Source organism: Colletotrichum destructivum, chromosome 1, assembly GCF_034447905.1.
Source record: "Colletotrichum destructivum chromosome 1, complete sequence".
NCBI classification, from domain to species: domain Eukaryota; kingdom Fungi; phylum Ascomycota; class Sordariomycetes; order Glomerellales; family Glomerellaceae; genus Colletotrichum; species Colletotrichum destructivum.
Window position 1 is genome coordinate 4,563,614 of NC_085896.1, and position 25,622 is coordinate 4,589,235.

At 53.0% G+C, this 25,622-nt stretch overlaps 12 protein-coding genes across 12 annotated transcripts; 4 read left to right on the forward strand and 8 right to left on the reverse strand.

The window, feature by feature from the left end:
- Nucleotides 1-527: 527 nt before the first annotated feature.
- On the reverse strand, nt 528-1,878 carry CDEST_01373 (Putative small ribosomal subunit protein uS8). The gene is made up of 3 exons (XM_062917532.1): nt 1,759-1,878; nt 1,217-1,399; nt 528-982 (listed from the first exon to the last, which is right to left on the reverse strand). Exons 2-3 carry the CDS (start codon nt 1,347-1,349, stop codon nt 723-725), a joined length of 393 nt encoding a protein of 130 aa, XP_062773583.1. The 5' UTR covers nt 1,350-1,399; nt 1,759-1,878; the 3' UTR covers nt 528-722.
- A 243-nt stretch (nt 1,879-2,121) lies between these two features.
- CDEST_01374 (Putative small ribosomal subunit protein eS12) lies at nt 2,122-2,832 on the forward strand (the record flags this gene model as incomplete). The annotated part of the gene is made up of 3 exons (XM_062917533.1): nt 2,122-2,124; nt 2,330-2,648; nt 2,708-2,832. 3 exons carry the CDS (start codon nt 2,122-2,124, stop codon nt 2,830-2,832), a joined length of 447 nt encoding a protein of 148 aa, XP_062773584.1.
- On the reverse strand, nt 2,737-3,774 carry CDEST_01375 (Putative peptidyl-prolyl cis-trans isomerase, PpiC-type, peptidyl-prolyl cis-trans isomerase PIN4). The gene is made up of 4 exons (XM_062917534.1): nt 3,566-3,774; nt 3,404-3,506; nt 3,207-3,343; nt 2,737-3,139 (listed from the first exon to the last, which is right to left on the reverse strand). The coding sequence occupies exons 1-4, from the start codon at nt 3,704-3,706 to the stop codon at nt 3,122-3,124; spliced, it is 399 nt and encodes a 132-aa protein (XP_062773585.1). The 5' UTR covers nt 3,707-3,774; the 3' UTR covers nt 2,737-3,121.
- Nucleotides 3,775-4,727: 953 nt separating this feature from the next.
- Nucleotides 4,728-7,126, forward strand: CDEST_01376 (Putative peptidase S8/S53 domain, peptidase S8, subtilisin, Ser-active; the record flags this gene model as incomplete). Its single annotated transcript, XM_062917535.1, has 7 exons — nt 4,728-5,057; nt 5,137-5,436; nt 5,505-5,784; nt 5,883-5,986; nt 6,072-6,276; nt 6,371-6,790; nt 6,909-7,126. 7 exons carry the CDS (start codon nt 4,728-4,730, stop codon nt 7,124-7,126), a joined length of 1,857 nt encoding a protein of 618 aa, XP_062773586.1.
- Nucleotides 7,127-7,762: 636 nt separating this feature from the next.
- On the reverse strand, nt 7,763-9,263 carry CDEST_01377 (Putative aldehyde dehydrogenase domain, aldehyde/histidinol dehydrogenase; the record flags this gene model as incomplete). Its single annotated transcript, XM_062917536.1, has 2 exons — nt 7,763-8,770; nt 8,856-9,263. 2 exons carry the CDS (start codon nt 9,261-9,263, stop codon nt 7,763-7,765), a joined length of 1,416 nt encoding a protein of 471 aa, XP_062773587.1.
- An 815-nt stretch (nt 9,264-10,078) lies between these two features.
- On the forward strand, nt 10,079-11,065 carry CDEST_01378 (Putative short-chain dehydrogenase/reductase SDR, NAD(P)-binding domain superfamily; the record flags this gene model as incomplete). The annotated part of the gene is made up of 3 exons (XM_062917537.1): nt 10,079-10,128; nt 10,206-10,748; nt 10,822-11,065. The coding sequence occupies 3 exons, from the start codon at nt 10,079-10,081 to the stop codon at nt 11,063-11,065; spliced, it is 837 nt and encodes a 278-aa protein (XP_062773588.1).
- Nucleotides 11,066-11,883: 818 nt separating this feature from the next.
- Nucleotides 11,884-13,676, reverse strand: CDEST_01379 (Putative amino acid/polyamine transporter I; the record flags this gene model as incomplete). The annotated part of the gene is made up of 4 exons (XM_062917538.1): nt 11,884-12,036; nt 12,114-13,011; nt 13,089-13,491; nt 13,562-13,676. The coding sequence occupies 4 exons, from the start codon at nt 13,674-13,676 to the stop codon at nt 11,884-11,886; spliced, it is 1,569 nt and encodes a 522-aa protein (XP_062773589.1).
- A 1,028-nt stretch (nt 13,677-14,704) lies between these two features.
- CDEST_01380 (Putative glutamine synthetase, catalytic domain, glutamine synthetase domain superfamily) lies at nt 14,705-16,850 on the reverse strand (the record flags this gene model as incomplete). Its single annotated transcript, XM_062917539.1, has 5 exons — nt 14,705-15,053; nt 15,149-15,826; nt 15,885-15,937; nt 16,006-16,265; nt 16,352-16,850. The coding sequence occupies 5 exons, from the start codon at nt 16,848-16,850 to the stop codon at nt 15,023-15,025; spliced, it is 1,521 nt and encodes a 506-aa protein (XP_062773590.1). The 3' UTR covers nt 14,705-15,022.
- Nucleotides 16,851-17,234: 384 nt separating this feature from the next.
- On the reverse strand, nt 17,235-19,263 carry CDEST_01381 (Putative zn(2)Cys(6) fungal-type DNA-binding domain, fungal transcription factor). Its single transcript, XM_062917540.1, has 2 exons — nt 18,157-19,263; nt 17,235-18,088 (listed from the first exon to the last, which is right to left on the reverse strand). Exons 1-2 carry the CDS (start codon nt 19,153-19,155, stop codon nt 17,267-17,269), a joined length of 1,821 nt encoding a protein of 606 aa, XP_062773591.1. The 5' UTR covers nt 19,156-19,263; the 3' UTR covers nt 17,235-17,266.
- A 442-nt stretch (nt 19,264-19,705) lies between these two features.
- On the forward strand, nt 19,706-20,944 carry CDEST_01382 (Putative nucleoside phosphorylase domain, tetratricopeptide-like helical domain superfamily; the record flags this gene model as incomplete). The annotated part of the gene is made up of 1 exon (XM_062917541.1): nt 19,706-20,944. One exon carries the CDS (start codon nt 19,706-19,708, stop codon nt 20,942-20,944), a length of 1,239 nt encoding a protein of 412 aa, XP_062773592.1.
- A 541-nt stretch (nt 20,945-21,485) lies between these two features.
- CDEST_01383 (Putative phosphoglycolate phosphatase-like, domain 2, HAD superfamily) lies at nt 21,486-22,629 on the reverse strand (the record flags this gene model as incomplete). The annotated part of the gene is made up of 3 exons (XM_062917542.1): nt 21,486-22,040; nt 22,107-22,302; nt 22,610-22,629. The coding sequence occupies 3 exons, from the start codon at nt 22,627-22,629 to the stop codon at nt 21,486-21,488; spliced, it is 771 nt and encodes a 256-aa protein (XP_062773593.1).
- Nucleotides 22,630-23,496: 867 nt separating this feature from the next.
- Nucleotides 23,497-25,379, reverse strand: CDEST_01384 (uncharacterized protein; the record flags this gene model as incomplete). The annotated part of the gene is made up of 7 exons (XM_062917543.1): nt 23,497-23,661; nt 23,714-23,824; nt 23,901-24,526; nt 24,583-24,968; nt 25,036-25,064; nt 25,162-25,218; nt 25,272-25,379. 7 exons carry the CDS (start codon nt 25,377-25,379, stop codon nt 23,497-23,499), a joined length of 1,482 nt encoding a protein of 493 aa, XP_062773594.1.
- Nucleotides 25,380-25,622: the final 243 nt, after the last annotated feature.

Consider the following 25,622-nt stretch of genomic DNA (forward strand, 5'->3'; position numbering starts at 1 on the left):
TTGTGGCACTCCGTTTATTGAAACCCGCGATTTCGAATCCTGGAGACTCCGGGCCCTTCGAAATAAGCTGCCGGGGTCGAAATGATCGAGACATTCTCATCGGTCGAGCGGGCCCAGTGCTGAGCGGATGTCCAGCCTAGGAAATTGATTGATATGTAGTCTGTTGTCAAAAGTGGTCAACAGCTACAGTGCACGTCATGTTTCCAATACTTGACCTACAGTGAAATGCTTTCTGCTGTCATCATCAAAATCTGGCGTCGCTTAAGCAGAGACGACACCATCGTCCCATGAATTCTAGCTATCCTTCGAGACTCACAATGCTACAAGCAATCTTGCCGCAGTCTCGTCATGATCCTAGTGACTGGGTTCGCTGAATCTATTTTGGAGCTCAATCGGTGCCGAGCTTCAAAGCTGGGATCATCATCCGCAGCCTAGATAAAGACATGCGGTAACCGGAGGCTGCCGCTTTGCTAATCAACCTCATCTCACGACGTCATCAAAAGACCACATAGGAACAGTACAGTAGTGGCACATGGAAAGTCTGGCTCGTATTGGCGGGGTCTTGCTTGAAGTTCATTGCTTTTGGTGTAAATGAGATCCTAGCTCAATGGCATCCTCTGGTATCGGCCATGGCTAACCCAATTTGCCCCCTCAAACGCCCAATGTCCCGTACCCCGTTTTTCAACACATGACTTTTTGTTCTTTGGTTCCGTTGTCCTCGCTTAGTAGAAGAAACCGATGACCTTGCCGGAAACGTGCTTGCGACGGGCCTCCTCGTGGTCCATGATACCAGCGGAGGTGGTGAGGATGACGTAGCCGAACTGACGGGCCGGGAGCAGCTTGACAACCCACTTCTCGAGGTCGGAGAGGCGGACGTTGTAGCGGGGGGAGATGACACCGCACTTGTTGAGACGGCCGTTGAGCTGGACAACGATCTTGCCGGAGCGGTGGTCGTCGACCTGCTCGAACTCGGAGATATAGCCTGATGCTGGTCAGCGTCTTGTTGCGGTGGTTTAAAGCTTAGACATCACGAGGTTGAATCCGAAAAAGTTGTAAGACCTCCGCAGTTTATCTATCGGCAATTTATAGGGGCTGAGTCGTGGAGAAGAGAGAGACATTCGCCCTAGTTATCATGCCGAAGTGTGCAATTCCATGCTCCAAAGAGGAGGAGGAAAGGAAGGGGAGGGAGTGAAGAAGAAATGTTGGTTTGACCTACCGTGACGCTGCATGACCTCGAGGAACTTGATGATGACCTTGGAGCTGGGGCGGATGAGGACCTGGCGCTTGCCAGCCTTCTCGGCGTTGTTCATGCTCTTGAGGGCATCGTGGAGAACGGAGGTGCGGACCATCTTGACGGTTGGTGAATGCGGAGATTCTCAAGTCTTGGGAAATGAGGTATCTGCCAGCGAAGAAGAATAATGTTAGCCTTCCGAGGCCTAAGGAGCTTGGAGAGTGCCCTCCCAGGCGAGCATCGACCGAGAGGAGGGTTCTGCCAGCTCGTTGCTGAAGAGGAGAGCGTATCAGATGTCATCGTCGTCGTCGTCGGCGTGGAGCAGAGCAGCCCCTTTCGCAAAGGGGCCGTCGCTTCGCATCATCCGCATAGAGAAAATCGAGGTCGAAACGATTGTCGCGTTCTCGGATTCTGACTCGACTCGTCTGATTGCTCTCCTCCGGCATCAAGGAAAAGGCCAGAGTTCCTGCTTGGATCAAGTCGCCATGGTGGCGCCCATGTTCTTCTTTTTCCTCTTCCTTACTTACCTCGTGGGATGAACGGTGCCGGTGAAGGGTTGATTGGCAAGCTTGACGGTGTGAGGAAAAAGAGATCGTGCAACTGGGGGAAACCGAGGGCGCAAGCAAAATTTTGTGAGGTCGCTGTGCGGTGTGGGCTGTGGCCGAAAATCAAATTCGCCTTGTGGGTGGTCCGTGCGCCTGCCGAAATTTGCCCTGTCGACCCCACCCTCCAGCCAATGATCTCTGGCACACAAACGAAGGGGAACGAACCTCTTGTCTTTCGCCTAACCGCGACCAAAAAGTTCATTTACTTCATATTTACCCATATAACAACAAAACACCACTCTTCGAGGATCGAACCGACAGGAACTTGACCGCAAAACTTTCAAGATGGTGAGTTAGCGCCCAACACCCACGCACAACTTTGTCACACCTGGGCCCGATTCCTTGGTCGCCGCCGCCCACGTCAATTCCCTTGGAATTGGCGGCGGCGTGCGCTGTGGAATTTCGCTGGCGCGAGGCCAATTGGACAACCCCACGATATCTTCGTGTTCGTCCTGAATGAAGAACAGCCTCGCTAACTGCGCGCCTCCCCCAGTCGGACGTAGAAGAGAACAACGCCCCCGAGGTGGCCGAGGAGGTCGAGGTTTCCGCCGATGCCGGCTCCAAGGGCCAGATGTCCGTTCTTGACGCCCTCAAGGGTGTCCTGAAGCTCGCCCTCATGCACGACGGTCTCGCCCGCGGTCTGCGCGAAGCCTCCAAGGCTCTCGACCGCCGCCAGGCCCACATGTGTGTCCTCAACGAGGCTTGCGAAGAGGAGGCCTACAAGAAGCTCGTCATCGCTCTCTGCTCCGAGCACAAGATCCCCCTGATCAAGGTGCCCGACGGCAAGCAGCTCGGCGAGTGGGCCGGTCTCTGTGAGTACCAACCTGGGTTGTGTTGGACTAGGCGAAGGGCACGGACTAACAGCATACAGGCGTCCTCGACCGTGAGGGTAACGCCCGCAAGGTCGTCAACTGCTCTTGCGTCGTCGTCAAGGACTGGGGTGAAGAGTCCCAGGAGCGTTCCATCCTCCTCAACTACTTCCAGACCGAGCAGTAAATTCGGGAATGCTTCATGATTTGAATTTGGGCGTCACTACGGGGAGAAGGGAATAGAGGGTCGGCGGGGAATTTACTTGGAACCGTCGCTTACGAACGAATCTTTCGGTTGTACTCTAGCTTCTTCAGCTGGCATCTTGAAACAAAAAATGGAGGACTCCTTCTGGAAGTCAGTCAGGTCACAATGAGGGCAAATAAAGAGAAACGGCATTGGGCACTCTTGAACCAAGACAATCCTCGGCGCGGAAAAACGTGATGTGACAATTGTGACCCCCCGGACCATTGCTCTATTACTTTCTGCCTTCGACCTAAACTCGGGATTAGTAAGCCTCGCCTCGGGGGAGGATAGACACGACCATTAACGTCGGAACTCACCATGATGATGTGATACCCAAACTCCGTCTTGGCCTCGCCGTAAACCGGGCTTGTCGTCGTGCTCGAGGCAAGAGCAAAGGCAACGTCCTCGAACTTGGGATCCAGGCTCCCCTTCGTCTTCCACCCTAGGGATCCACCTGTGCGATTGATCAGCGTGCTATGCCCTCGCCTTCTATGGTGAATCGGTTAGCACTCACCTTGCCTCGCCTTGTCTTCGGAGAACTCTCTGGCGACTTCGTCAAACTTGGCCCCATCTCTCAGCTTGGCCAGGGCCTCCTCCTTCTTCGCATGCTTTTCGCACTGGAAATGCTCGTCAGACCGGCGCCCCAGAAGTTTCTCTCTCGAGAGACTGTTCTCACCAGAATGTGCCGGACGTTGATGGACTGCGCGCCCTTGGCCTTGCCCCCTTTGTCGTCGCTCTCGCCCTTGCCTCCCTTCTTCCCGCCGGCCGACTTACCGGCGTCTTTCTTGTCGGCTGGCTTCTTGTCGTTTTTGCCCATCTTGACTACGCCGAGTTTCCCTGATGATCGGTGAAGGAAAAATGAGCTTGTAGTTGATGGTGGGGGAATTGGCTCTCGCAGCACCCCACCATGGAAGAAGACCCTGTCAATCACGGCCAATGTGTGCGACCAATGAAGTGCGGGGGGACTGACCTCACCACCTCGACCGCCGCCGCCGCCGTTGTCCGAACTTGAACCTGTCAGGAGAATTGGCAAGCTGTGGTCTCATGTCACTCATTAAGACTTCACTCTGCTTACTACCTGTTTTCGGTCTGCGCGCCAGCATGGCAGATAGAACATTAGCCACGTCCACACGGCTGCAATCCCTGATGCTAGCGCCAAGATTTTACCTCCTTAACCTAATATAAGCAGATATTGACTGTGTCAGGCAGGGATCCATTTCATGCAACTATTGCTGATTACTCGTTCGCAAGAGAAGCGCATGGGCCACACAACAAACTCTCTACCAGTGTAGAGAAGACTGAGTTGTACGGACCTCCTCACCCCTCGAGTCTAAAAACACTCTGGTTAGGTAGATGATTTTCAAGTTTGGCTTCCAATTGGGCTAAAACCTATTCGCAATGCTTCGGATGGAAAAGTCCCCTGCTCTTCCATAGCAAAACTAAGGACCAGTCGCACCTGGCAGGCAGAATGCGTCTGCTGCTGCAGAGGCCTAGCGCGTTGCGGTCCTACACTGCAGGCGGCTGGTCGATCTTAATAGTTCTGCTCTCTCGGCCTACTAAGTAGCCGTGATTAAGATTAGATAGCTATAATAGAGTACATAAGAGGCACAGCTCAATGCCGCTCACGCCAGTGCCACATTTGCTAAGTAGGTAGGGGTAGAACGTGGAGTAAAGCTGTCTCTAATAATTAATACCCCTTTAGTGCTCTAAATTTGTTTCTCTGTTTGCGGCCTCTTTGACCTCCAGCGTCTTCCTGCACTCTTTTGTTAACCTGCATTTGCTTCCTGATACACTCTAATTCTTTTCTTACTTTCTTACTTCCTTACTCTTTACCTAAAATGCTCTCCAGAAGCCTCCTCTGGGGTCTTGTCTTACTCTTTCTAAGTAATAGAGTCCTTACGCTTACCTATCAAGACGGATCACAGAACCTAGTACACAATATACCTACTCTACCATCTTCCGCATCCACCGCAAGGTCTACTCCATATGTCATCCTTATGACATGGAGCGCCACCAGGGAGCAGATCCAGGACCTTAACAACACACTCTCAACACACGCTACCCCAGGGTCTCTGGAGGGAAAAACCAGCATACACACCGGCCTAATCGTCTTCTTCAAGGCGGCCATCAGCTCCATCCAGGCCAACGCCATTAAGAAGCTTCCCGGCGTAAGTGACTTAGCCTGCCCCCTACCCCCTCTAGTTAATGTCACCAATTCTGGTACTGAACGAAAGTGTCTGGGTATAGGTTGCTGTTGTGACCCCTGATTTGATGCTCGAAGAAAAACTACCGCCCCCCTGGTCGTCGCCGCCGTCGTTGACGCCTCGTCAAGAATCGCCCAAGGATCAGTCCGGCTCGCCGCTGACGAACGTCCGGAACCCGGTCAACGTCCGCCTCCAGTCGGTGGCTCCCACAGAGCTTAAAGTCATTTCGCAGCCCCCTGGCTCGGTGCGCGCCGCTGATCTCCCCGGCTTTGCGTACGCCTCTGAGGCAGGTAGAGGGGTGACGATCTACGTGATTGACACTGGCGCTAACGCTCAGAATCCAGTATGTCTTTGCCCTAACATGATAAACTTTTTTGCCTCAAGAGAACAACTGCTAACATATTTAAATAGGAATGGAAAGGCATGACTGGGAGTAAGAGATTTATGTACCTGCCTGAAGCTGAGGAGACGATGACGGACGGACATAAATCAGGCCACGGCTCCTGCGTGTCGTCCAAGGCGACAGGTTCATTATTCGGTACCGCTAAAAACGCTGACATCGTCATGCTTAAGGTGCCTAAAGAGTTACCATGGACATCCGCTACCTTGGCAGCGCTTGTGGATATTAGCGACGACGTTGAACGCAAGGGAATCAAGGGCAAGGCTGTAGTTAACATATCCTTAGGGCAGCGTAAGTCTAGAAAAGTCCCTGTCAGTGTAACTGCTACTATCCTACCCTCCCCCCCCCTTTACCCTCCTAGCCAGTAAACTGAAAATAGTCTACATTAGGCTTCCCTATGAAAGAGGAATCTACTGTAGAGGCCTATAAACACTTACTCATCATTCTTATGCGTAAAGACATTGTCGTTGTTACAGCGTCAGGTAATTCAAGAGTAAGCTATTACTGCTCCCTTTCTCTATAACTCCTTCCCCTTACTTTACAACTTATCCTATTGCACCCTAACTAATAATTACTAGGAATGGTTTAACAAACTGTCAGACCACCCAGCCCTCTTCAGCTATGACACAGACCTTATTGTTGTTGGCGCCGTTGACAACGATGGTTCCCGCGCCGATTACTCCCAGGGCACCATCGAAGAGTTGACTAAATCTGCCCCAGGCGATGTTGTGTGCGCCTCAAGTACATCCTTAGGCTGGTTAAAGAAATCTGGCACTTCCTTTGGTAAGTCTCCTTACCTGCCCCCCCCCCCTTTCTTTCCTTGTTGCTGCCTTCCCCATTGAAACGTACCTAAGAAGAAGCTAATGTAACGTACCAGCCGTCCCTGCCGTTGTAGGTGTTATTGCCGTCTGGCTCTCCCAGGACGAACATGCCGCCGAGCTCCAGGTTCCTGGCGAGGTCGCCGCTAAGGTCAAAGCCAAAGTCAAGAAATTTTCGTACCCGCGCGTCAAGGGCGGGCCACCTGTGATCTGGAACGGCATTGACCCGCGTGAACTAGTTTGCAAATCGCCAAAAAGGCCGGGCGGCGCCGGGTCGGGCTGCCGAATGACCCTGGATCCCCCCGCCTCGGCTCGGCCTCCGCAGCCCCCTAAACCCCAATGGAGCAAGAAGCCGCAGGGATTCCGCAGGGTCTTTGAACAGGATGGTGTCATAGGACGCGGCTACGTCGAACGCTGGAACAGCTCAGATTTCGATATCAAGGACAACGTCGAGCAGTGGTGCCTAGACAGATGTAGAGGTGCGTCCATCACCCCTAGCCCCCATACCCCTCCCCTTCCCCATGTAACCCTCTCCTTCCCCCTCCAGTAATGTGATATATAAATTATAAGACTAACAGCAGCTTTCTAACGTAATAGGCAAGTGCGCCTCTGTCTTCCTCTACCGGGTAGTACAGTTTAGTAGCTGGGAGTATAACGAGTCTTATATCTGCAACATGTACGTTGTTAGGAATACTGTACGTAAGCAAGGAAAAGAGACACTAACTGACCTGACATCTAGGTACCACTCAAAGTGGTCAAAAAGATTTGTAGGATCCGCCTCAAAAAGCGCCGACGCAGGAATCGCTTTTAAGTAAGTTGTAGCCCCTATAACTTACTTAAAGAAAGCACACTAGGAGCAATAGCTAACAAGTGTAACAGTAAGGTATCAAAAGTGGTAGGCCTGTGCAATAAGTGGGCAAGTGTCCTATGTACGTGACTGGAAAAGGTTGGTTAAAGACATCTTTTCTGTGACGCCACTTTGTCACTCAGGTGCGATCAGATCACTTGCCAGCTTGAGGTTGCGCGACCCAACCAAACAGGGTGAGCAGGGTGAGCCAGTGATACAGCTTAAAAAGTCACAGGCGATGCAGCCCTACCAGACAAGGCAGGGTGCAGGCAGCACAGCATTTGCCCAGACAAGAAACATGGTTACACAGATAACTATAGAACAGAATAACTATAGTACAAGTTACGTAAAGATAAGATGAGGTTAGATCTATACATGTACAATTTAGACGCAGTAAGCTCCTTGCCCTTCTATCTAGGTAGTAAGGGCAAAGTGTGACGTCTGGAAAGACACACAGTGTCAGCGCAGATTTTTGCACTAGTATCATGAACCATTCTTTCCCTTTCGAAATACGCCATCAATACGGCCACAGGAAATGTTGACTTTTTGACTTAGATAGAACCTAATTAAAAGGACCTGTTATGATTTTAATTCTAAACCACTACTACTTCTGGCTCTCCTTGATATGGAAGCTCCTTAGCTTAGTGAAAAAGTCAAAGGCGCGAGGACCTAGGGTGCATCCAAGCCCCGACTTCTTCCAACCAGTCCAGGCGAGATCGGGGTTGGGGTAGTCGCAGCGGTTCACGAAAACAGTGCCGGCATCCAGCAGGGCGATCAGCTCCGAGCCGCGCGCAGTATCCTTGGTCCAGACGCTGGCCGTCAATCCGTACTCCGACTCATTCATGCGCAAGACTGCCTCGTCGTCACTGCTCACCTTGGCTACAGGAATGACTGGGCCAAAAGTCTCTTCCTGCATAATGATCATGTTGTGGTTGGTGTTGGTCAGGAGACTGGGCGCAATGTAGTTGCCGCTAGTGGCAGGCAGAGTAGCGAAAGTGGGATTGGCGGGAGTGGCGTTAATGGCCCCCTTGGAAAGGGCGTCCTCGATGTGGGAGTTGATAACGTCAAGGGCTGCTTTGGAGATAACTGGACCGACATTCGTGGTCTGGTCTAGGGGGTCCCCAAGCCTGTAGGTTTCGAGCTCCCGCTGAAGCTCACGGACGAACGCATCGTGAACATCGGCATGGACGTAGATCCTCTCGACGGCGCAGCAGCTCTGCCCCGCGTTGAAGATGGCCCCGTCGACCAGCTGCGCGGCGGTGTATGCGAGATCGGCATCGGGCCTCACGTAGGCGGGATCGTTGCCACCGAGCTCGAGGTTCAAGGGAACAGGCGTCTCACGTTGGGCGGCGGCTTCGCGGACTGCGTCGCCTGCCTTGGTGGACCCCGTGAAGCTGACGCCCCTGATACCTGGGATCTGAACGAGCTCCCGCAGCATCTGGACATCGCCCGACTGCACCACTTGGAGAACATTCGTGGGCAGTCCGGCCTCTGAGAAGATCTCTTGGATGCGTGTGGCGACGAGAGGGGTCTGCGGCGATGGCTTGAGAATGACGGTATTGCCAGCCAAGAGGGCCGGCACGAGGGCGTTGACAATGATGAGATACGGGAACTGGCGGGAAACAAAAGGATCAGCACGCTGCCACAATATCTGATATGTGGGGTTTGGATCTGGTTGAAGCTGGGATGTGACTGACGTTCCAGGCAAAGCTGACGAGAACAGGCCCCAAAGGCACCTTCTGCATCCAACGCTGGAACCCATCCTCCTGAATATGGCCGGGAATATCTGCAAGTGCCAACTTTGCCGTTTCGAGTAGGTAGTCGGCGCGCTTCTGCATCGTTTCAATCTCCTTATGCGAGAAAGCGATGGGCCTGCCCATCTGCTCCGTCAGTTCACGCCCCAGTTCCATCTTCTTGTCCTGGATCAGGGCGAGACCTCGGGCAACGATATCCCGGCGCTTGTTCAAAGGGAGATTGCGCCATGATAGGAAGGCTTCAGTCGAGGATACGACAATTTCCCTGGCCTCGGCCAGTGACGTGTTGGGGACCTCGCAGACGACCCTGTTAGTCGACGGGGAGATGGTGCGAATTACGGTAGATGACATGATGACTGGTGTGCTCGGCTAGTGTGTCTGGTGTGGTGAATGCTGGGAACCACGCATACGGAGCTACGTCTTATGAGATATTGAAGTATTTGAAATTTAAGCCCATTGTTACAAGCTGAGCCGGTACGGCAGATACAAACAAGCCTTTGTACGCCTGAATGCAGGTGGGGGAGGGGGTCTGCTCTGCGAGTGCTGGCCGTCCAGCAAATGGCTCGACGCGCGTTGCGCGCGCTCGCTCATCCACCACGATCGTGCCGTTTTGTCGTAGTTGAGCTGAAGAATGGAGAAAGGATGGACATGGCCCCGGTGGATCAGGATCATCGGCCGCGGCTCCAGTTAGACTAAGGAACATCGCGCACCGCGTCTCGAGTAACCTTCTCTACGAGGATGGACCAATCAAAACAGGATCCGCGCAAGTGTCGGAAGTACGCAACAGCGCGCAACAGAGGCCACCATTTTGCAAACGTCGGCTTCGCAAGGTCACGACATGATGCTGAATTGTTGGCACCAGCGGCTGAGGAGCCATACCACAGTGCCGCGATCTTTCGCGTTGCCGACAACTTGAATTGCTTTAAGCTTTCAAGACTGAATGGCCCAGGGCCCCTCTCATTATGACTGGAGCAGTGCACAGCAACAGACGGAGGGCCCGGCCGATCGAGGGATCGCTGCAGCGGCTGCACCTCCTGGTATAAGACGAATCAGTCCCGTCGCGTTGTGTCCGGTCGCGAACTAACCTCAATCATCTGCAAGCTGATCCGTTCCTGCAATACATGAGTAAATCTTTTCATTTGCTTACGTCAGTTAATTCATCGAAAATGCCGGGCAGACTCGCTGGGAAGAACGCCGTCATCACGGGCGCTGCAGGGTATGTACCACATATCCCGCCGAGCCAAGAGGTGCCGTCATGCTAACAATCTGGGTCGTTGACCCGATATCCAACAGCGGCATCGGACTCGAGAGTAGCATTTTGTTCGTACGCGAGGGCGCCTCGGTCCTGATGACCGACATCAACGCCGCCGCGCTTGAGGCCGCCGTGGCCAAAGTCAAGGCAGCCAACCCCAACGCTCCCGGCCGCGTCGAGACACGTGTAGTGGACGTTTCGGAGGAGCCTGAAGTCTCCGCGGCCGTTGGCCATCTAGACAGCTGGGGCGGCCTCGACGTCATGTTCAACAACGCCGGTATCATGCACCCCAAGGACGGCGACGCGGAGGAGTGTCCCAACAGCATCTGGGACCTCACCATGAACATCAACGTCAAGGGTGTCTGGTACGGTAGCAAGCACGCCGTCGCGTCCCTGAGGAGGCACAACAAGAAGAACGGCAGCATCATCAACACGGCCAGCATGGTGTCCATCGTCGGTAGTGCCACCCCTCAGGTGGCGTATACTGCCAGCAAAGGCGCCGTCATGGCTCTGACGAGGGAGCTTGCTATTGTCCACGCGCGCGAGGGCTACCGGTTTAACTCTCTGTGCCCAGCGCCTCTCAAGTGAGCACACCCCTTCTTGTGACACGATACCCCGATGGTGAGTCGATTGCTGACTGGACTTCAATGACCGCAGCACCCCCATGCTTCAAGAGTTTCTGGGCGACGACAAGGCCAAGCGTCATCGCCGAGAGGTTCATTTCCCCACCGGTCGCTTCGGAGAGGCCGTCGAGCAGGCCCAGGCGGCCCTATTCCTTGCATCCGACGAGAGCAGCTTCGTCATTGCTCACGATCTGGTCGTCGATGGTGGTCTGACCAAGGCGTACGTCACACCCGAAGGGCCGCCGGTCAATGCGCCTAAGAACCTGGGCACTCAATAGGGGATTTCCTGGGTCTGGAGTCGGGTAGCGGTTGAAGTGGCAGGTACCTTGGTGTTATAGATTCAGAGTAGTTGTTCGTGAGGTCGATATTATGCTGTCTTGTACCTCCGGAGTCCGGAAAACGTTCGACGTTCCTGCCGAGAAGAATTCGTGGTTGAAGTCTGTGTGGCGGAAGTATGTTTTGGGGTCCTGGTGTCCGCTGTGCCGAGGCCGAAAGAGTGGGCCCATGAATAGCCGGAATCCACTGCAGACCGGACACAGACCCACTCAGTCCGGATCCGGGGCCAAGGCCTTTCCAAAGAACGGGCCGTTTGTCGTCTTGTTCATGCTATGTAAATTTCTTGCCAGTAACAGCACTAAATTTCAATAGATTTTAAAATGCTAGGTGAATTTCTCTAACACCTAGTTGGAGACACAGACATTTAAACAACACAGAGATATACCTAATAGTTTCGAACTATATATAGGAAATCCTTAACTAGTTAACACATATATACCTGCAAAAGTGTAACAAAAAAAACATACAACACTAGGTATTTGCTAGTGGTTACTAACCTAACTACTAATCCAGCTCTTACTAGCTTATCTATAGGAGAGCAGACAGTATCCTAAGTTTCTAGTAGGTATAGTTGTATGTAGTATTCTATAGCTGTAGGACTTACTATAAACAGTTTATAGTAGCTTGCAAGGTCGTAACCGACCTCGATTCACAATGTGACTGAATCGACAATAGTAAGTCATTTCCATAGTAACACCATGCACGACAACTACGTCTCTTCAAGACTATGGATCTGCTCAGCGTTGTAGGTTTCCCTTCCTCAACGTTCGCTTCGCAACATGGCAGGACGGTACTGAGTACGCGCTCGTGTAACCCACCAGATAGCCACGATGACCAAAATCACAACATAAACCACAGAAACGCAATTCATATTACCAGTGGTGGCCGGATACACGGGCGGGAAAGAAAACATCTGGCATGCCAGTCAGCTCGGTCGCGAGAAACGGTTCCCTCGAGGGAAGAAGAAAGAGGAGGGCCGGAGGTTCGTACCACAAAAGCAAAGAGAAGCCATGCTAGTAGGATGAAGTTGCAGACCAGGCCCAGCTGACCCAGCCAAAAAGGTCCGTGGTCGATGTTCGAGCGGCCTCGAAACAAAAGACATACGACCGGGATACTGTACGAAAGGTAGAGTAACACGACACAAGCTGTCGCCATGCTGTTGAAGGCGGTGTTCGACACGAGGTAGAGGCATCCCAGCAGTGCCACGATGACGCAGCTGGCGGCGTGAGCGTTGAGCGGAACCTGAAGCGTTTGGTGGACTTGGCTCAACAAGGCGCTCGCTGGGAGACCTCGGTCGCGGGCGAAAGACCAGCAGAGCCGGGCTTGCCATGTGTGCGAAGCAACCAGGCAACCACAGCCTGTGATGATGATGAGTGATAAGAGGACGATGGATCCGACGCGGTTGCCGAGAGCCTGCTGGAAGAGCTCCAGGATGGGTACCCCGGTAGGCGTGGCCGCCATGGAGTCGTAATCGTTGATGCTGACCATCATGGCGATTGCGAAAGTCCACGCCGTGCAGAATCCGATGACAACGGTGCCCAGGAGGGCGATGGGGATGACGCGCTCGGGGTTCACAACCTCCTCGGCCATATGCACCGCCCCGTCGAGGCCGTTAAAGGCCCAGTTGGAGCTGATGAGGCCGGTGATGTAGGCGATGCTGTCACTGGGCCAGCCGGTGTTGTTGATGAACTCGGTGAAGACCCATTCGGCAGGCCGGTGTTTCGGGCTGCTGATGGGCACAGCCAATATGATTGCGACGTAAGAAATAATGGAGATCCAGAGTGTGCAGGACGTGACAAGCGGTAGAAGGCGGGACAACAGATTGAAGAAGCAGCAGATAAGGTTGATGATTTGGTAGGCCGCAAAGGTCATCCAAGGCTTGATTTCCCTACGACGAAAATTTCAGTCGGTTTACAGCCATTGTGTCGAGCGATTGCCGCTGGCAACTCGAGGTTGACGACTTACAAGTCAGGGCGGACCATTTTGATGCAACCGAGGCACAGGTTTCCCACACCCAAGGCGATGCTGGCACATGTAAACAGCGATCCCGCCCAGGCGACCCAACCCGTCACGTAGGAGGCGCCTCGTGAGTAGCGGGGCGAGGCCAGCATGGCGGCCCAGTAGTACTGGCCGCCAGCATGCGGCATCGCCGACGACAGCTCGGCGAGCGATGTGGCTATCGCAGTCGCCACGACCATAGTCAGGATCAAGCCGTAGACCAGCTGGACGGGGCCGCCCGAGTTGATGCCCGCCACAAGCGCCGTGGATACGCCGAACCAGGAGTTGGTCATGGAAAACCCGAGGCCCAGGACAGACCATGCAGAAAAGTTCTTGCGGAGTTCCACGACCGTACCCGCGGTCTGCGAGACTTGTGAGGTAACGAAAAGGTATCAGTACTGGGTTTATAGCCAACGGAACTTATTTGGGGCCGTTCTCACTTGTCTTGTTCAGCATTCCGAGTTCGTTCAGAGAAGCTTTGTTGGCGTTCCCATGGGATGCCTCCGTCATTTCATTGGAGCATTCAAGCTGTTGAGGGTTGGCGGATCTCGACATCCTGATACGAGCGATGGGCAAAAGTCTCAGAGAAGGCGTATCAAGAATAAGGGCAAGTAGATGTGATTTCAAAGTCTGAAAGTAAAGATGCTGACGCATGAGGGCAACGGATTGTCGAAGTTAAAGAACTTACTTACGCGGCCCTCACCCTATCCCAGCTTGCCCTCCCTTATCTGCCAAACTCGAGAAAGGCAAGGCTAGTTCAACGGGAAATCTCAGTGTCCTGCTTATCTGTAGAGGTAGGATGCCATTTCAAGTCATCGAATCGAATCACTAAAGCAACCCGGCGCCAGGCCAGGCATATGGACCAGGCGTCTCTTAACAGCGTATGACCCACTGACTAGGCCGTGGTGAATCTGGGGAATCTGAGGGAGGCGTGCCACCGCAAACATGAGTATACAGACATTGTTGTCCAATCCGTCTTGATCTCAGTACGACGTGGGTCTCTCGGAGCAGGCTATCTGACACCTCTATGTGGTCAGTTACCCGCCGCGACTCAGCGCGGTCTCCGCGGTTATCGCGGAAACGCTTGTGATTAGTTGACATGTAACCTACCTAAGCCCTGGCAATCAACTCACTATCATTACAACAACGCAGAACCTTTAGTCACAACAGTCGCACGTCGAAAATACGACGCAGATTGGTTTTTTGAAATGTTCATTATTGCCCACCGGGAAGTCGAGGTCTCTACTGCGTAAGGGTACTTGGCGGTAGTTGAAAGGCCCATGACTGTAGATAAGCCGCTTTTTAGAAGCTTTGCCATGCAGCCACACGCAGGCCTACACCTTTAAAGTACTAGCCCCATTCGAACACCATCTAGGTGATATACTGACACATTGTGGTCAATATTTGGACGGAAGATGGACTGGCCGACGATCAGGGACGGGATTGGCAATGCCGAGGCGTGGAGTCACATCTAGACGACATGATTCTTGGACCCTTCGTCCGTTATGGCAGAGTGGTGCAGACAGCAGCTTTGTGAATGGCTGTGGTGTATGTGATCAGTTCAACTTAGAGGACGCAGTTGTGTATGTTTGTTTATATCTGTATGTATTGTATGTAACAACAGGGAACCTCAGAGGCACCCTGTACTGCCGACGATCTTGAGGCCGTCCCGCGTCTTTCTGTTGCTATTGCAAGGCCAGCCAGCCGCAGCCGGCAAACCATGCAATATGCCTGGACGGCTGCAAATTGGGTCATCAACACGAGGATCCGGAATATTGAACAAATTTGACAACTCCCTCCACTGCCCATTATGCTCATCAACCAACGCTCGTAGGCTTTTCTGACCCTCAGTGTGTCTGGACGCCTCCTGGCCAAGCACCAGATGTGTTCCCAAAAGTCTCTTAAACGGTCTCGATATATCTGTTGAACTCCCTGCAATGCCCGATTCGACAGCGTCAGTCAGCATACTCTTTACATCCACAACCCGAAGCTTCAGATTGCCCCCGCGCCTGGAAGATTCAACGTACCAATCGGTGACCGCCTCTCTGTAGAGTTGAATCTCGTGTTCCCTCGTGGCGGCAAAGAAGTCCACAAACTCGCCAGGGAAGATCTCACGCGAAACACTGCCGGGCGCGCGGAACCGAGCGAGCGCTCGCTCAAGCGTGTTCGGCAGCGGCGTCGCCGCATCATGCGACGGTCGCGACCCCGAGGGGGGCACCTTGATCCCCAGCTTCTTCTCGACCCCGCGCCACCCGAGACCGAGAATGGCGGCCAGGGCGTAGTGCGGGTGGAGATCGGCGCCTGGCAGGCGGACTTCGAACCGCGTCGCCGAGGGCTTGCACGTGGGCGGCGAGACGAGGCGGACGGACGAGAGACGGTGCTCGAGGCCCCAGCTGACGTTGACGGGGGCCCAGTGGTTCTCGACGAGCCGCTTGTACGAGTTGATTGTCGGGGCGAAGAGAACCATGACGTCCTCGAGACCGTCGAGGATCCCGGCTAGGAAATGACGCCCGAGATCCGATAGGGATGCCACATCGGGCCACGGCGCATCTGTATCCAAGTCGTCTCGGGCGAACACGTTTTTCCCATCGGCGTCAACAAGGGACAGGTGGATGTGACCCGAGTTTCCCGGCAGACCGTACACTGGCTTGGCCATGAAACACGGTGTCACATCGTGTTCGATGCCAGTTGCTTTGGCCAGGAACCTGCCGTCCGGCCAGTCAGCTCGAGAACATTGGTAAAGCCACGCAAGCGGTCACTCACTTGAACATCGTTACCTTATCCGCCATCTCCTTGGCAGGGGAAACCTGCAAAGCCTGATCCACGTAGCCAAGTCAGCTTCCCTGCGGCACAAAGGACCCGATGGATGGCCGCATCAACTCACCACCTCCAAAACGCCAGGCCCGCTTTCGGTGTGGTAGCTTTCGATGTTGCAGCTAAGCTTTTCGGCTGCATCGAAGAGCTGGTGGAAATACTCCTTGTATGCCACGGGTCTGGTGGCGCTGTAGCCAAACATGCCGGCTGTAAGGGGCCGCAAGTTCTTTGCACTGTGGCGAGATAGGTATCCGGCGAGGTTTCGTCGCGCGGAGTGGTCTTGGTAGCCGTCCTCCGAGGGGGTTTGGAAGTTCATAAACTCGAGCTCGACTGGTACGGCGATGGCTTGGCGTTAGCTGAATCCCACTCATGATATTCTGGTATTCCACCCTATCCCTGTGTCAGCTAGCACGCACCTCCCGCCAACGCGGTGTAGCCACGAGAGTCCAACAGCTTTTCACATATGGACCCGAGCAAGCTTCTGCCACAGGCGGAGACTGGCCTGCCCTGCGCGGAGAAAGTAACCAGGAAAAACGGAATGTTGTCTTCGAACGGCAGTCTTCGGAACGTGGTCAGGTCGGGCGTCGCAAGAAAGTCTGCGTACCCTTCGCTAGAAGTCGTGATGCTGGTCTCCGTGACATGGAGGAGGTCGTGCATGTCCCAGCCAAAGATGGCAGAGCTCATAGCAAATCCGCCGTCGACGCTCGCGAGGAACTTGGACTTGGCCATCATCTTGCCGCGGAGCAGGCCGTCGCAATCTACCCCGGCCACTTTGACTTTGACATCATTCTTGAGAAGCTCCGCGATGTTGTCTCTTGTGGCGATGTGGTCCGAGGACTGGTTGCTGTGCATGCGGAGGAGGCCGGGCGAATCTCCGCCGTTGCTGCATTGAATGACGGTATGGTTGATTGTCATTGCGGAAGGTGATCTTTCGCCGTGATAATTCGGTTCGATCTGTTTTGTTGTGGCCAAGAGCAAGAGGGATGACCGAGTCTGTTCCAGGGTTTGTAGTTGGTCCGGGTCGACAACTGTTTATGGTTCCGTTGCAGCTTCTCATGGCCTTGCCTAAGGACCGTTCAATACGCGTGCGCATCGTGTCTCTGAAGACACTAGACTGTTGTCAACTACAGGGTTACCGACCATGGTTAGTAGGCGGCATCAAGATCGACAGAGAATTGGCGGAATCAAGCTAATTGCTGTGAGTGATGCTGGACGCACTCACTGCGCGGACCGCGCTGCTGTGGAGATCGAGGCCGAGAATGCACAGCCACTGACAGTGGTTTGCGCGCCCAGGGCCCCTCGAGCTGCGACGACTTGCGAGAGCGGCGAGCCTAGGCAAGAGATATCCATATCTGATTCTCTTGCATGACGTGGCAGATGCTCCATGGGTTGATCCCCCCCATTCCCCAGATGCGTTCAAGAAGCAGCGACGTCTTGTGGATGTTGCCGAGACCAATGGTGGCGAACATTGTGCGCAGACGGGTCCGGAGCACGGCGCGCCGCTCCTCGTCCGCGACGCACGTACCAATGATGACAATCGGCCAGCATAAGCTGGTGTTGATGCGGGCATCAGGGGACAGTTGATCGAAGTGAATGAAGGCGTCGTTGACGGCAAGTTCCCGGCTGGTGGCGTAGCACCCGTTGGCCGACGGCAAGGAAGTGTCCAGTATCGTGTACAGATAGATGAGAAGGGCGCTCTGGAAGATCCGGCCGGCCGTGGCGACGTCTTGACTGACTGAAGAGTCCGGCTGCCACGCTTCGATGGCGGAGTAAACACGGGCAAACAGCATCGTGTCGTCGGCCGTGAGCGCGCGAGGGCTATTACCGTCGTCGGCGAGGATGCCGTGTGCGAGACGGAAGATGGTCGGGATCTGGAGGAGGAGTCTGAGCCAGCACCCGCAGAGACTTCCTACGTAGGATTTTGCGACAAGACCATGTGCGAATGTTTCCAGCTCGGCGCTGATGAGAGACTGAGGGCCTACGCGAGCGTCCAGGGACACCAGACTGAGAGTGGCCGTATAGACGTAGTACTCGACAAGGAAGTCAAGCAAAGACACGTGAACTCCGGCGCTTTTTGACAAGAGTGAAGACAAGAGAGAGCGTGCCGCGAGGAGGTGGTCGAACACTGTTCCGTTCATATCTCCTTTGGCAGTCTAGATTCGTTAGCATAAAATGTCCTCTGCCTCAGCTTAATGGGAATCGTGATGATGTGACATAATACCTCAATGAAGCACATGATTAATGCGCCAACTGCCAGCGTCAAGGCTTCTTGGCCTTCCCCATCTCCAGCCCTGATAATATCCTGACGGAGAACTTGGAGAGATCGGTGGTAGTAGTTGGAGGCAACCAGGTCGCCGTCATTGAGGGTCTTTGCTGCACGATGGACGGCGCTCTGGGTAAGGATGAGCTCGAGGATGAGGTCGCTGTTGAAAGCGAGCGGGATGAGTATGACGGAAAAGGGGTTGTCGGTCTTTTTGGAACCGTTATCCATGCTAGGGCTGGTCACGCTGATGTAATGCCCCAGAAGCTCAAACGATACGCCTGACATCCTCGGGGGGAAGAGGCTGAGAGACCTGAATAGAGACGGTGGAGCAGTTGGCAACGATTGCTGCGGCCGTGTCGTTCCAACATCTGGCGCAGAAGGGGAAGCTGCAAAGCGTGTAGGGTTTGGCAGTGAGTTGCTGAACTCTTGATCGAGGTGCCAGCCTCCAAGATTGTCAATGTCGAAGTGGAAGTCTTCGCCTAGCGGAACCGAGGGCGTAGGTCCTCCGCCATCAATCACAGCATCAGCTGGACCGCCGGCAGAGACGGCGCCGGCGCCGGAGTTTGAGGTAGGAACCAATGAGAGAGAGGAAATAGAAGAGGCTGCAGGCGACGTAGATGATATCGAGGAGGGTGCTGGGCCATCACTGGGGCTGCTGGCCGCAGTCCGCCTCGAGCGCACCTGACGTGGTGGTTCTACGCCCTCGTCACCGCCACAAGCTGTACGACTCTTCTCGGACGACGAGCCTGTCGGTGTCTGGGCACGTCGATTGGCGGCTGCATGTGTAGTAGCAGCAGGCCTTTCTGCTTGCTTTCTCGCGGATGCTGCCAAGATGGCAGGCCACACACACGGGAGACCATTGCGCGCGCACCCTCGACACACCGGCTTGGTCTCGTCACACTTCTTCTTTCGTCGTCGACATGAGTTGCAACCGGTACGAACCCGCAAAATGGGCATGGCCGAGGGTTACCAAGCAGGGCTGTTTGTTGATGAATGAGGTTGGTGTCACAACAATCAAATCGCTTGCAAATGGCTCTCGTCTGTTGTAGGTCTACTATCCAGTCGCCCCTCTTCGGAAGTATGGAAATAGAAGGTAGTCTGTTCTGTAGCATACTAAATATGCCTTATTGCATCGACCGGTCATTAAGATACCCCGATAAGTTGTTACAGTGGAGCAGGCAGCAGGGCAGGTTGATGTTCTTGCCGTGCAGCTGCTCCTGTGCTGTCACTGTTTAAGCGTACTTAGTTCCATAATGGTGGAGACACTGGCGATGACGGAGTTGATGTACTACTACTATCTAAGGTTCCGTTACCTAGTCCGAGCCACTATACACCCACTGCGATATCTTTGCAGTTGACGGATCTCTAGACACTTCTAGACTTCTGATTCTCAAGCATTGTGCAACGTTGTAATCCTCTGCCACGTCTTGCCACCGCGTTAGTTTTGGTTCATTGTCGCCTAAATCAAGGTCATTGCTGACCTCCGGCGCCACAGAATTGAAGCATCATGGCTGACTCTGTCCCCGCCCTCGACTTCACTGTCGGCTGGGCCTGCGCTCTACCCATTGAGCTGGCGGCCGCAGCCGAGGTGATGGATGAGGAATTTCGCGAACTCCCATCGCAGCCGAGCGATTCCAACATATACTCCTTCGGCCGCATCGGCGTCCACAATGTCGTGGCTGCCTGTCTGCCTGCCGGCCAAATCGGCATGAATCAAGCAGCCGCCGTAGCTAGCCAGATGAGGACCAGCTTCCCCTCGCTGCGGTTTGGCGTGCTTGTTGGCATTGGCGGTGGCGTCCCAAACCTCGACGAGAACATTGATATCCGTCTTGGCGACGTTATTATTAGCCAGCCAGCAGGGCAACATGGTGGAGTTATCCAGTATGATTTCGGGAAGACTGGGGCTGACGGTCACATCTCTCGCACTGGCAGCCTGAATGCGCCACCGCAGATTTTACTTCAGGTCTTGTCCAAGCTTCAATCGAACATTATTCGACGCAAGACACGAGTCTCTAACTACCTGTCTAAGCTCTCTGCTGTGCCAGTGTTTGCGTCACCTGGCCCTGACAACGACATCCTTTATCGTACATCATCGCCGCATATCACTGGAGCTACATGCGCAAAATGCAATCCAGAAGACGTACTGCATAGGGTAGCCCGTGCGACAACAGACCCAGTCCTCTTTTTCGGTAACATTGCATCCGGGAATCAGGTGATGAAGGATGGATTGACACGCGACAAGTACAGCCAGGAGCTTGGGGGCGTCTTATGCTTTGAGATGGAGGCAGCTGCTGGCCTGATGAACAATTTCCCTTGCATCGTCATTCGCGGTATCTGCGACTATGCAGACGCTCACAACAACAAGCGGTGGCAACCATACGCTGCAGCAACTGCAGCAGCATGCGCTAAGGAGCTGTTACGTACTATCCCACCATTAATCACGGCTTCAGAGCTACGCCAAGAGGATTTTACCAAGGGGCAACTTGAATTGACCTGGGGCATGGTTCATCTTGCAACAACATACAGCAGCCAGGGGAAGCATAACGAGGCAGAAAACATCCACAGAGAAGTCTTAGAAGTACGCAAAATAGTTCTTGGAACGAAGCACCCTCATACGATCAAAAGCATGATTGAAATAGCGACAACGTACCTAGCTCAGGGAAAGTACAACGAAGCAGAGAAGATGAAGACCGAAGCGCAGAAGCTATACAAGGAGGCGTATGGAATGACGCATGGGAAGGCATGAGGAAGCTGAGAAGATGAAAATTGAAGCGCTGCAGCTACGTAGGGAAGTTTTTTCACTTCCCAGGTCGACAATATAGTTAACCTTAGACCCTGATAAATGTGATTCATCCTGTGGCTCTGACCTTGATTACGCTGATTGTAAGTTACCTAGAGGTTCCATCTTTCTATAGGCTCTAGCCCTAATGTTCTGTTAGAAGCACAGATTGCTATACGTATAACACAGCCTTTTGTCAGGTTGAAGCAGCAGCTGATCTGTAGTATCCAACTTTTACAAGAGGGCCCCCTAACCACAGTTACCCTTATGATCAACTCACAACTCGGTGTTTCATGTTCCACAACTGGAAAGTAGTTGGCTGAATTTGGTCGTGTAACTTAACAATTTGTGACGCCCACTGCTAGTCGGTGGGATGCGGGTGAAACCATTATAATTAGTTTATTCCTACCGGAACTTGTTTTTGGAGATACATGTCTATCCTGACAAGGAAAGGACTATATTTCCTTAAAGAAACCCAAATCAAAACCGGATCTGGTTTAAGAAACACTCAGGATGGCATGTTGATGCCGTACTTCTTGTAATCGAAATGTTCCAGACTCGACATGCTTTCAGCCCAGCCATCGTCAGTCTCCCCTAGCTGCCCATCATCTCCGAGCCCGAACATTCCCGACCTCGCAGCTAGCACGTCTTTTTCTCTTGCTTCATATTCAGCAGCCACATCCTGATGCGGCACCCAAACAACTCTCATCCCGGTGCGACTTCCCGCTTCTACCCCAGCCACGCTGTCTTCAAACACCAAACACTCGTTAGGTTGTATTGGTCTCTGGCCAGAACATGCCACTGAGTTGATAGACTCTAGCGCAAGTAGGTATATGTCAGGGGCTGGCTTCCCTCGGCCCTGTCGCACTCTCGGATCGTCACCCAGGATCCGCCTATCGGCCTGGAAGTTGTCAAGCAGCCGTTTCGTCTCCGGTCTATAAGTTTTTAGCTTATAGGTATCAGTCTTGGTGCTGGATGCCAATGCCAGCTGGATTCTTTCCCCAGATGAAGCACTCCTCGCACGACTGAGGTTGAACAACATCTTTTCTGCGCCAGAAAGCGGCTTGCACTCCGGAAAGTTCAGTCGCAGTTGTTCTTTCAATTCATGAGCGAATTACTGGCGGGTTACAGGTAATTTTGCCCAGTTGTGGAATACATCGCCGTTTGTCGAGTCTGGGACGCCCATGAGTTGGGCTCTAATTGACTGAGTAAAGGCCGGCCTTCCATGTTTTTCAAGAACACGGTTCGTGGATAATGTGATTATGTCCTCAGAGTTGATGAGCAGCCCGTCCATGTCGAAAATGCAAGCGCGAATCGCGGGGAAGCTAGCGGCAGTCTTTATTAGCTTTGAAGTCAGGGGAAGAGCCCTTATGTTATTCACCAGTTACGCCATCCTAGAGATCATGTGTCAGGCGAGCGTGGCAGCTAGCAGTATTGACCATATTGGTTTATCGCCCACCCAGCGAGTGATGTGTGTTCACACGGCTGTTTAAGATATAACAAGAAACAGAGTGGGATTTCATGGCTATAATGCGGCATCGAGCATGGGTTATTATGCATGACTCGACTATGCAATAGCCAGGCCTGATATCATGTGATGATGAGAAGAAGAAGAAGAAAAAAAGATCTTACTCTTTCTCGTGGGAAGCCATGAATGTTTAGATTGCGGAACAAGTGCCAGATTTCGTCCAATATGACAGGGCCGAGAGCAAGGAGAAACGAGGGGAAACTGGGATCATGAGTTTGACCAAGGCCGTGATCGGTGACCGATTCGAATTGAGGGCCAAGGTGCCAGGAAGGAGACTTTGAGTGAGGCCGATTTCCCTGTGTCTATTGACAAGTGTGCTTGTAGAGGACTGTGTCGTTTATGCAGCTAGATAACTACTTTAGGCCCTGCCTCCTAGCAATAGACAAGTCTCATGCAGCCCAGCTTGAAGGGGTAAATGGCCGCCGCCAAGATGTGGGAGAAGAACTTGGAGTTGAAGAGATGACATGATGTGGGTGGAGACAAACATAAGGACCAGTTAATGGCGACAATTGAGAAGAGGGGTAAGCGGCCGGGTCTCAAAGCGTGGTAAGATCAGCACTACATCGTACGACCCCTTGATGGATAGCCGCTCAATACTTTATTCGCTGGGGCAATATGTCCATAGCATAGGTCACTTGCGACGTACTGAAGTTTTCCGAATTCACCATCTGTTTACCAGGCAAACAAGATGCTCACCATGCTCATCCGGCGGCGGGTGAACCAACCTCGCCTGAGTGATGTGATGTAGTGGCAACAAGAAGCATGAGTCTTCGGGTGGTGGACCGGAGGAGACCACGGTAGTGGACATCGACGAGACAAGTGGATTGCATTTCAGACACTCGGCAGGAAACAAGGACAGCTCAAGTGTGCTCTATGGGCCTTATCTGAAGGAAGGAAGAGCAAATGATTTGTTTTATCTGACAGAACTAGTTTGGTGGCAATCGGCCTTCCACGTGTCCCTCTGGAAGTCAAATGCATTTCATTCTCCAGTTCAAGGTCTGCAATGGCGACGACGGGACAGAAAGTACCACCAAAGAAAGAGCGTGGTTGCCGTGAAGACGCCAGTAACAAGGAAGTATATCCAGATGTAGCCTGAAACCAGTGACTTACTGTCATCATCCGGCGACCAGTTGAAAAAGGTCATGGAGAAAAGTGTCTGTGACTCCATCAGTCACGCTTTCTTTCTGTTTGAAAAGCGATGGACTCACCGCAAAGAATGTTCCTGGCAAAAATATCATGGTCAGTAGGGCGATGGATCGCATCTGCCTAGAATCTCTCCCAGTCGCTGTGGCAATATCCACGTTTGTGTCGCCTTGTGCCTGTCGTTACGAAGCAGGGTGTCAGTCATGAGTCTGATACAATATGGTATACAAGATCAGTAGTTGGGAGACCCACCCATTGCGTTGCAATACTCATCCCTTCCACGCTCATGGTGCATTCTTGAATCTTGTCCTCGTACTCCTCGATCAGTGCACGAAGGCGATCTCGAACCAGCATACTCGTGTGTTCCATCTTCTCACTGTCTGCCCCCTGTTCTTCGTCCGCTGACTCTTTATCGCGAACCGAGGCTCTGGTGCCCCCGTGCCATGTAGCAAGCTCAGTGACATGATCCGACATTTTACGAAGCTGATTCCTCCAGACCCTGAGGCCGTTCCTCAAGAACGTTGTGTTCATCCAGGCAGTTTTGCGAGCGTGCCTAGGGTTACCCTTTTCCTCATCAGAAGGAACGTGGTTCTCCAGGGAGTTACCAGTGCCGAGCTCGTATATGGCTTCTTCATTCTCATCCGCCGTCCTTTCGACAATTCGCACCATGCGGTCTCTCTCAAGTTCCGCAAAAATGCCAGGAAGCATCAAGGGATACGATACTTGGTCTCTCGCTCGGCTGAGCCTGTTGAACACCATCTTCTCGTCCTCCTTTGTGCAGCCAAAAAGAATTGCAAAGGTCAACCGGCTTTCGGGGAAGTATGTTGCCGTCAACGCCATGTCATTTGCCCAAGAGTTTGAGGATCTGCAATTATAGACTCCAGGCAGTTAGTGAGTGTGGCCGTGAGGATATAGATAAATGCAAGCTTCATACCGATTGCAGGACGCCCTGCGAAATCTGTATCATCGGCTCCCATGTTGACAAGCGATCTGCTGAAGACGGGGACGTCTGCCCGGCTGATGACACGGGCTATTGACGAATGCACAAAGAATTTGTCGCATATATCCCGGAAAACACACTCTTCAAAAGGCAACTGCCGGACCTCGCGTTTGCCACCGCGTATTCCATTTTCGACCGGCTGTTTCTGCCATTTGTGTCCGAGGCTCGATATCGTCACATTCTTGGGCCAACTCAGCGAACGATCTTTTTCGTTAAACGTGCCTTGATTTTTGACGACACCCGGCGCATCGGTTGGGGTTTCCACGCTAGACAGCAAGCTACTAAGATAGCTCTCTGAATGCCCTGATCTGCGTGCTAGACTGGGTTTTATGTGAGCACTGGAAAGATGCCGATGCATCAGATTAGGCAATTTACATGAGGACTAACCCAGAGTCTTTGTAGACGGACGGTACGCACTATTGAGTTGCTCTTGTTAGCTATAAAGACATGATCGGGGTAGACAGATCGACAGTGATTAGAGAATGGATGACTGTGACTCCATCATGTACACACTGTTTCAAGCCAGCACTTCCAGTCCTCGGATGTTTTATGTGACCATAACACCAGACCCTAATAACATGTGGTCAGTATTGAGATTGTCCACAGGGAGATGCGTGACGAACGCAATCGCTGGTCAACAGCCTCACGACTGTTGTGTCTTGGGCCCCGTAGCGGAACACATTCTCGAAGTCTGCATCGCTGAAGCTTCCATTGTCAAGAGGCCAGTCCATGGCGTGCCGCGTGCTAAACCTGAACTGAGGACACCTTTGCTTCTCGAACAATGTTCAAGCAGTCAGCTTCGGATTCGGAAGATAGAATCTCAAGGGGTTTTCCCCTCGATGTGGCGTTATACACTATGGTGTACTAATATGAAATGGCTGCTGGCAACCACACCGCTTCTGGTGTGTGGGTGGACGTTACACTACATGTCCACATGAGCATCTAAGCCAACCATCTCATCGTTGGGCAGCATA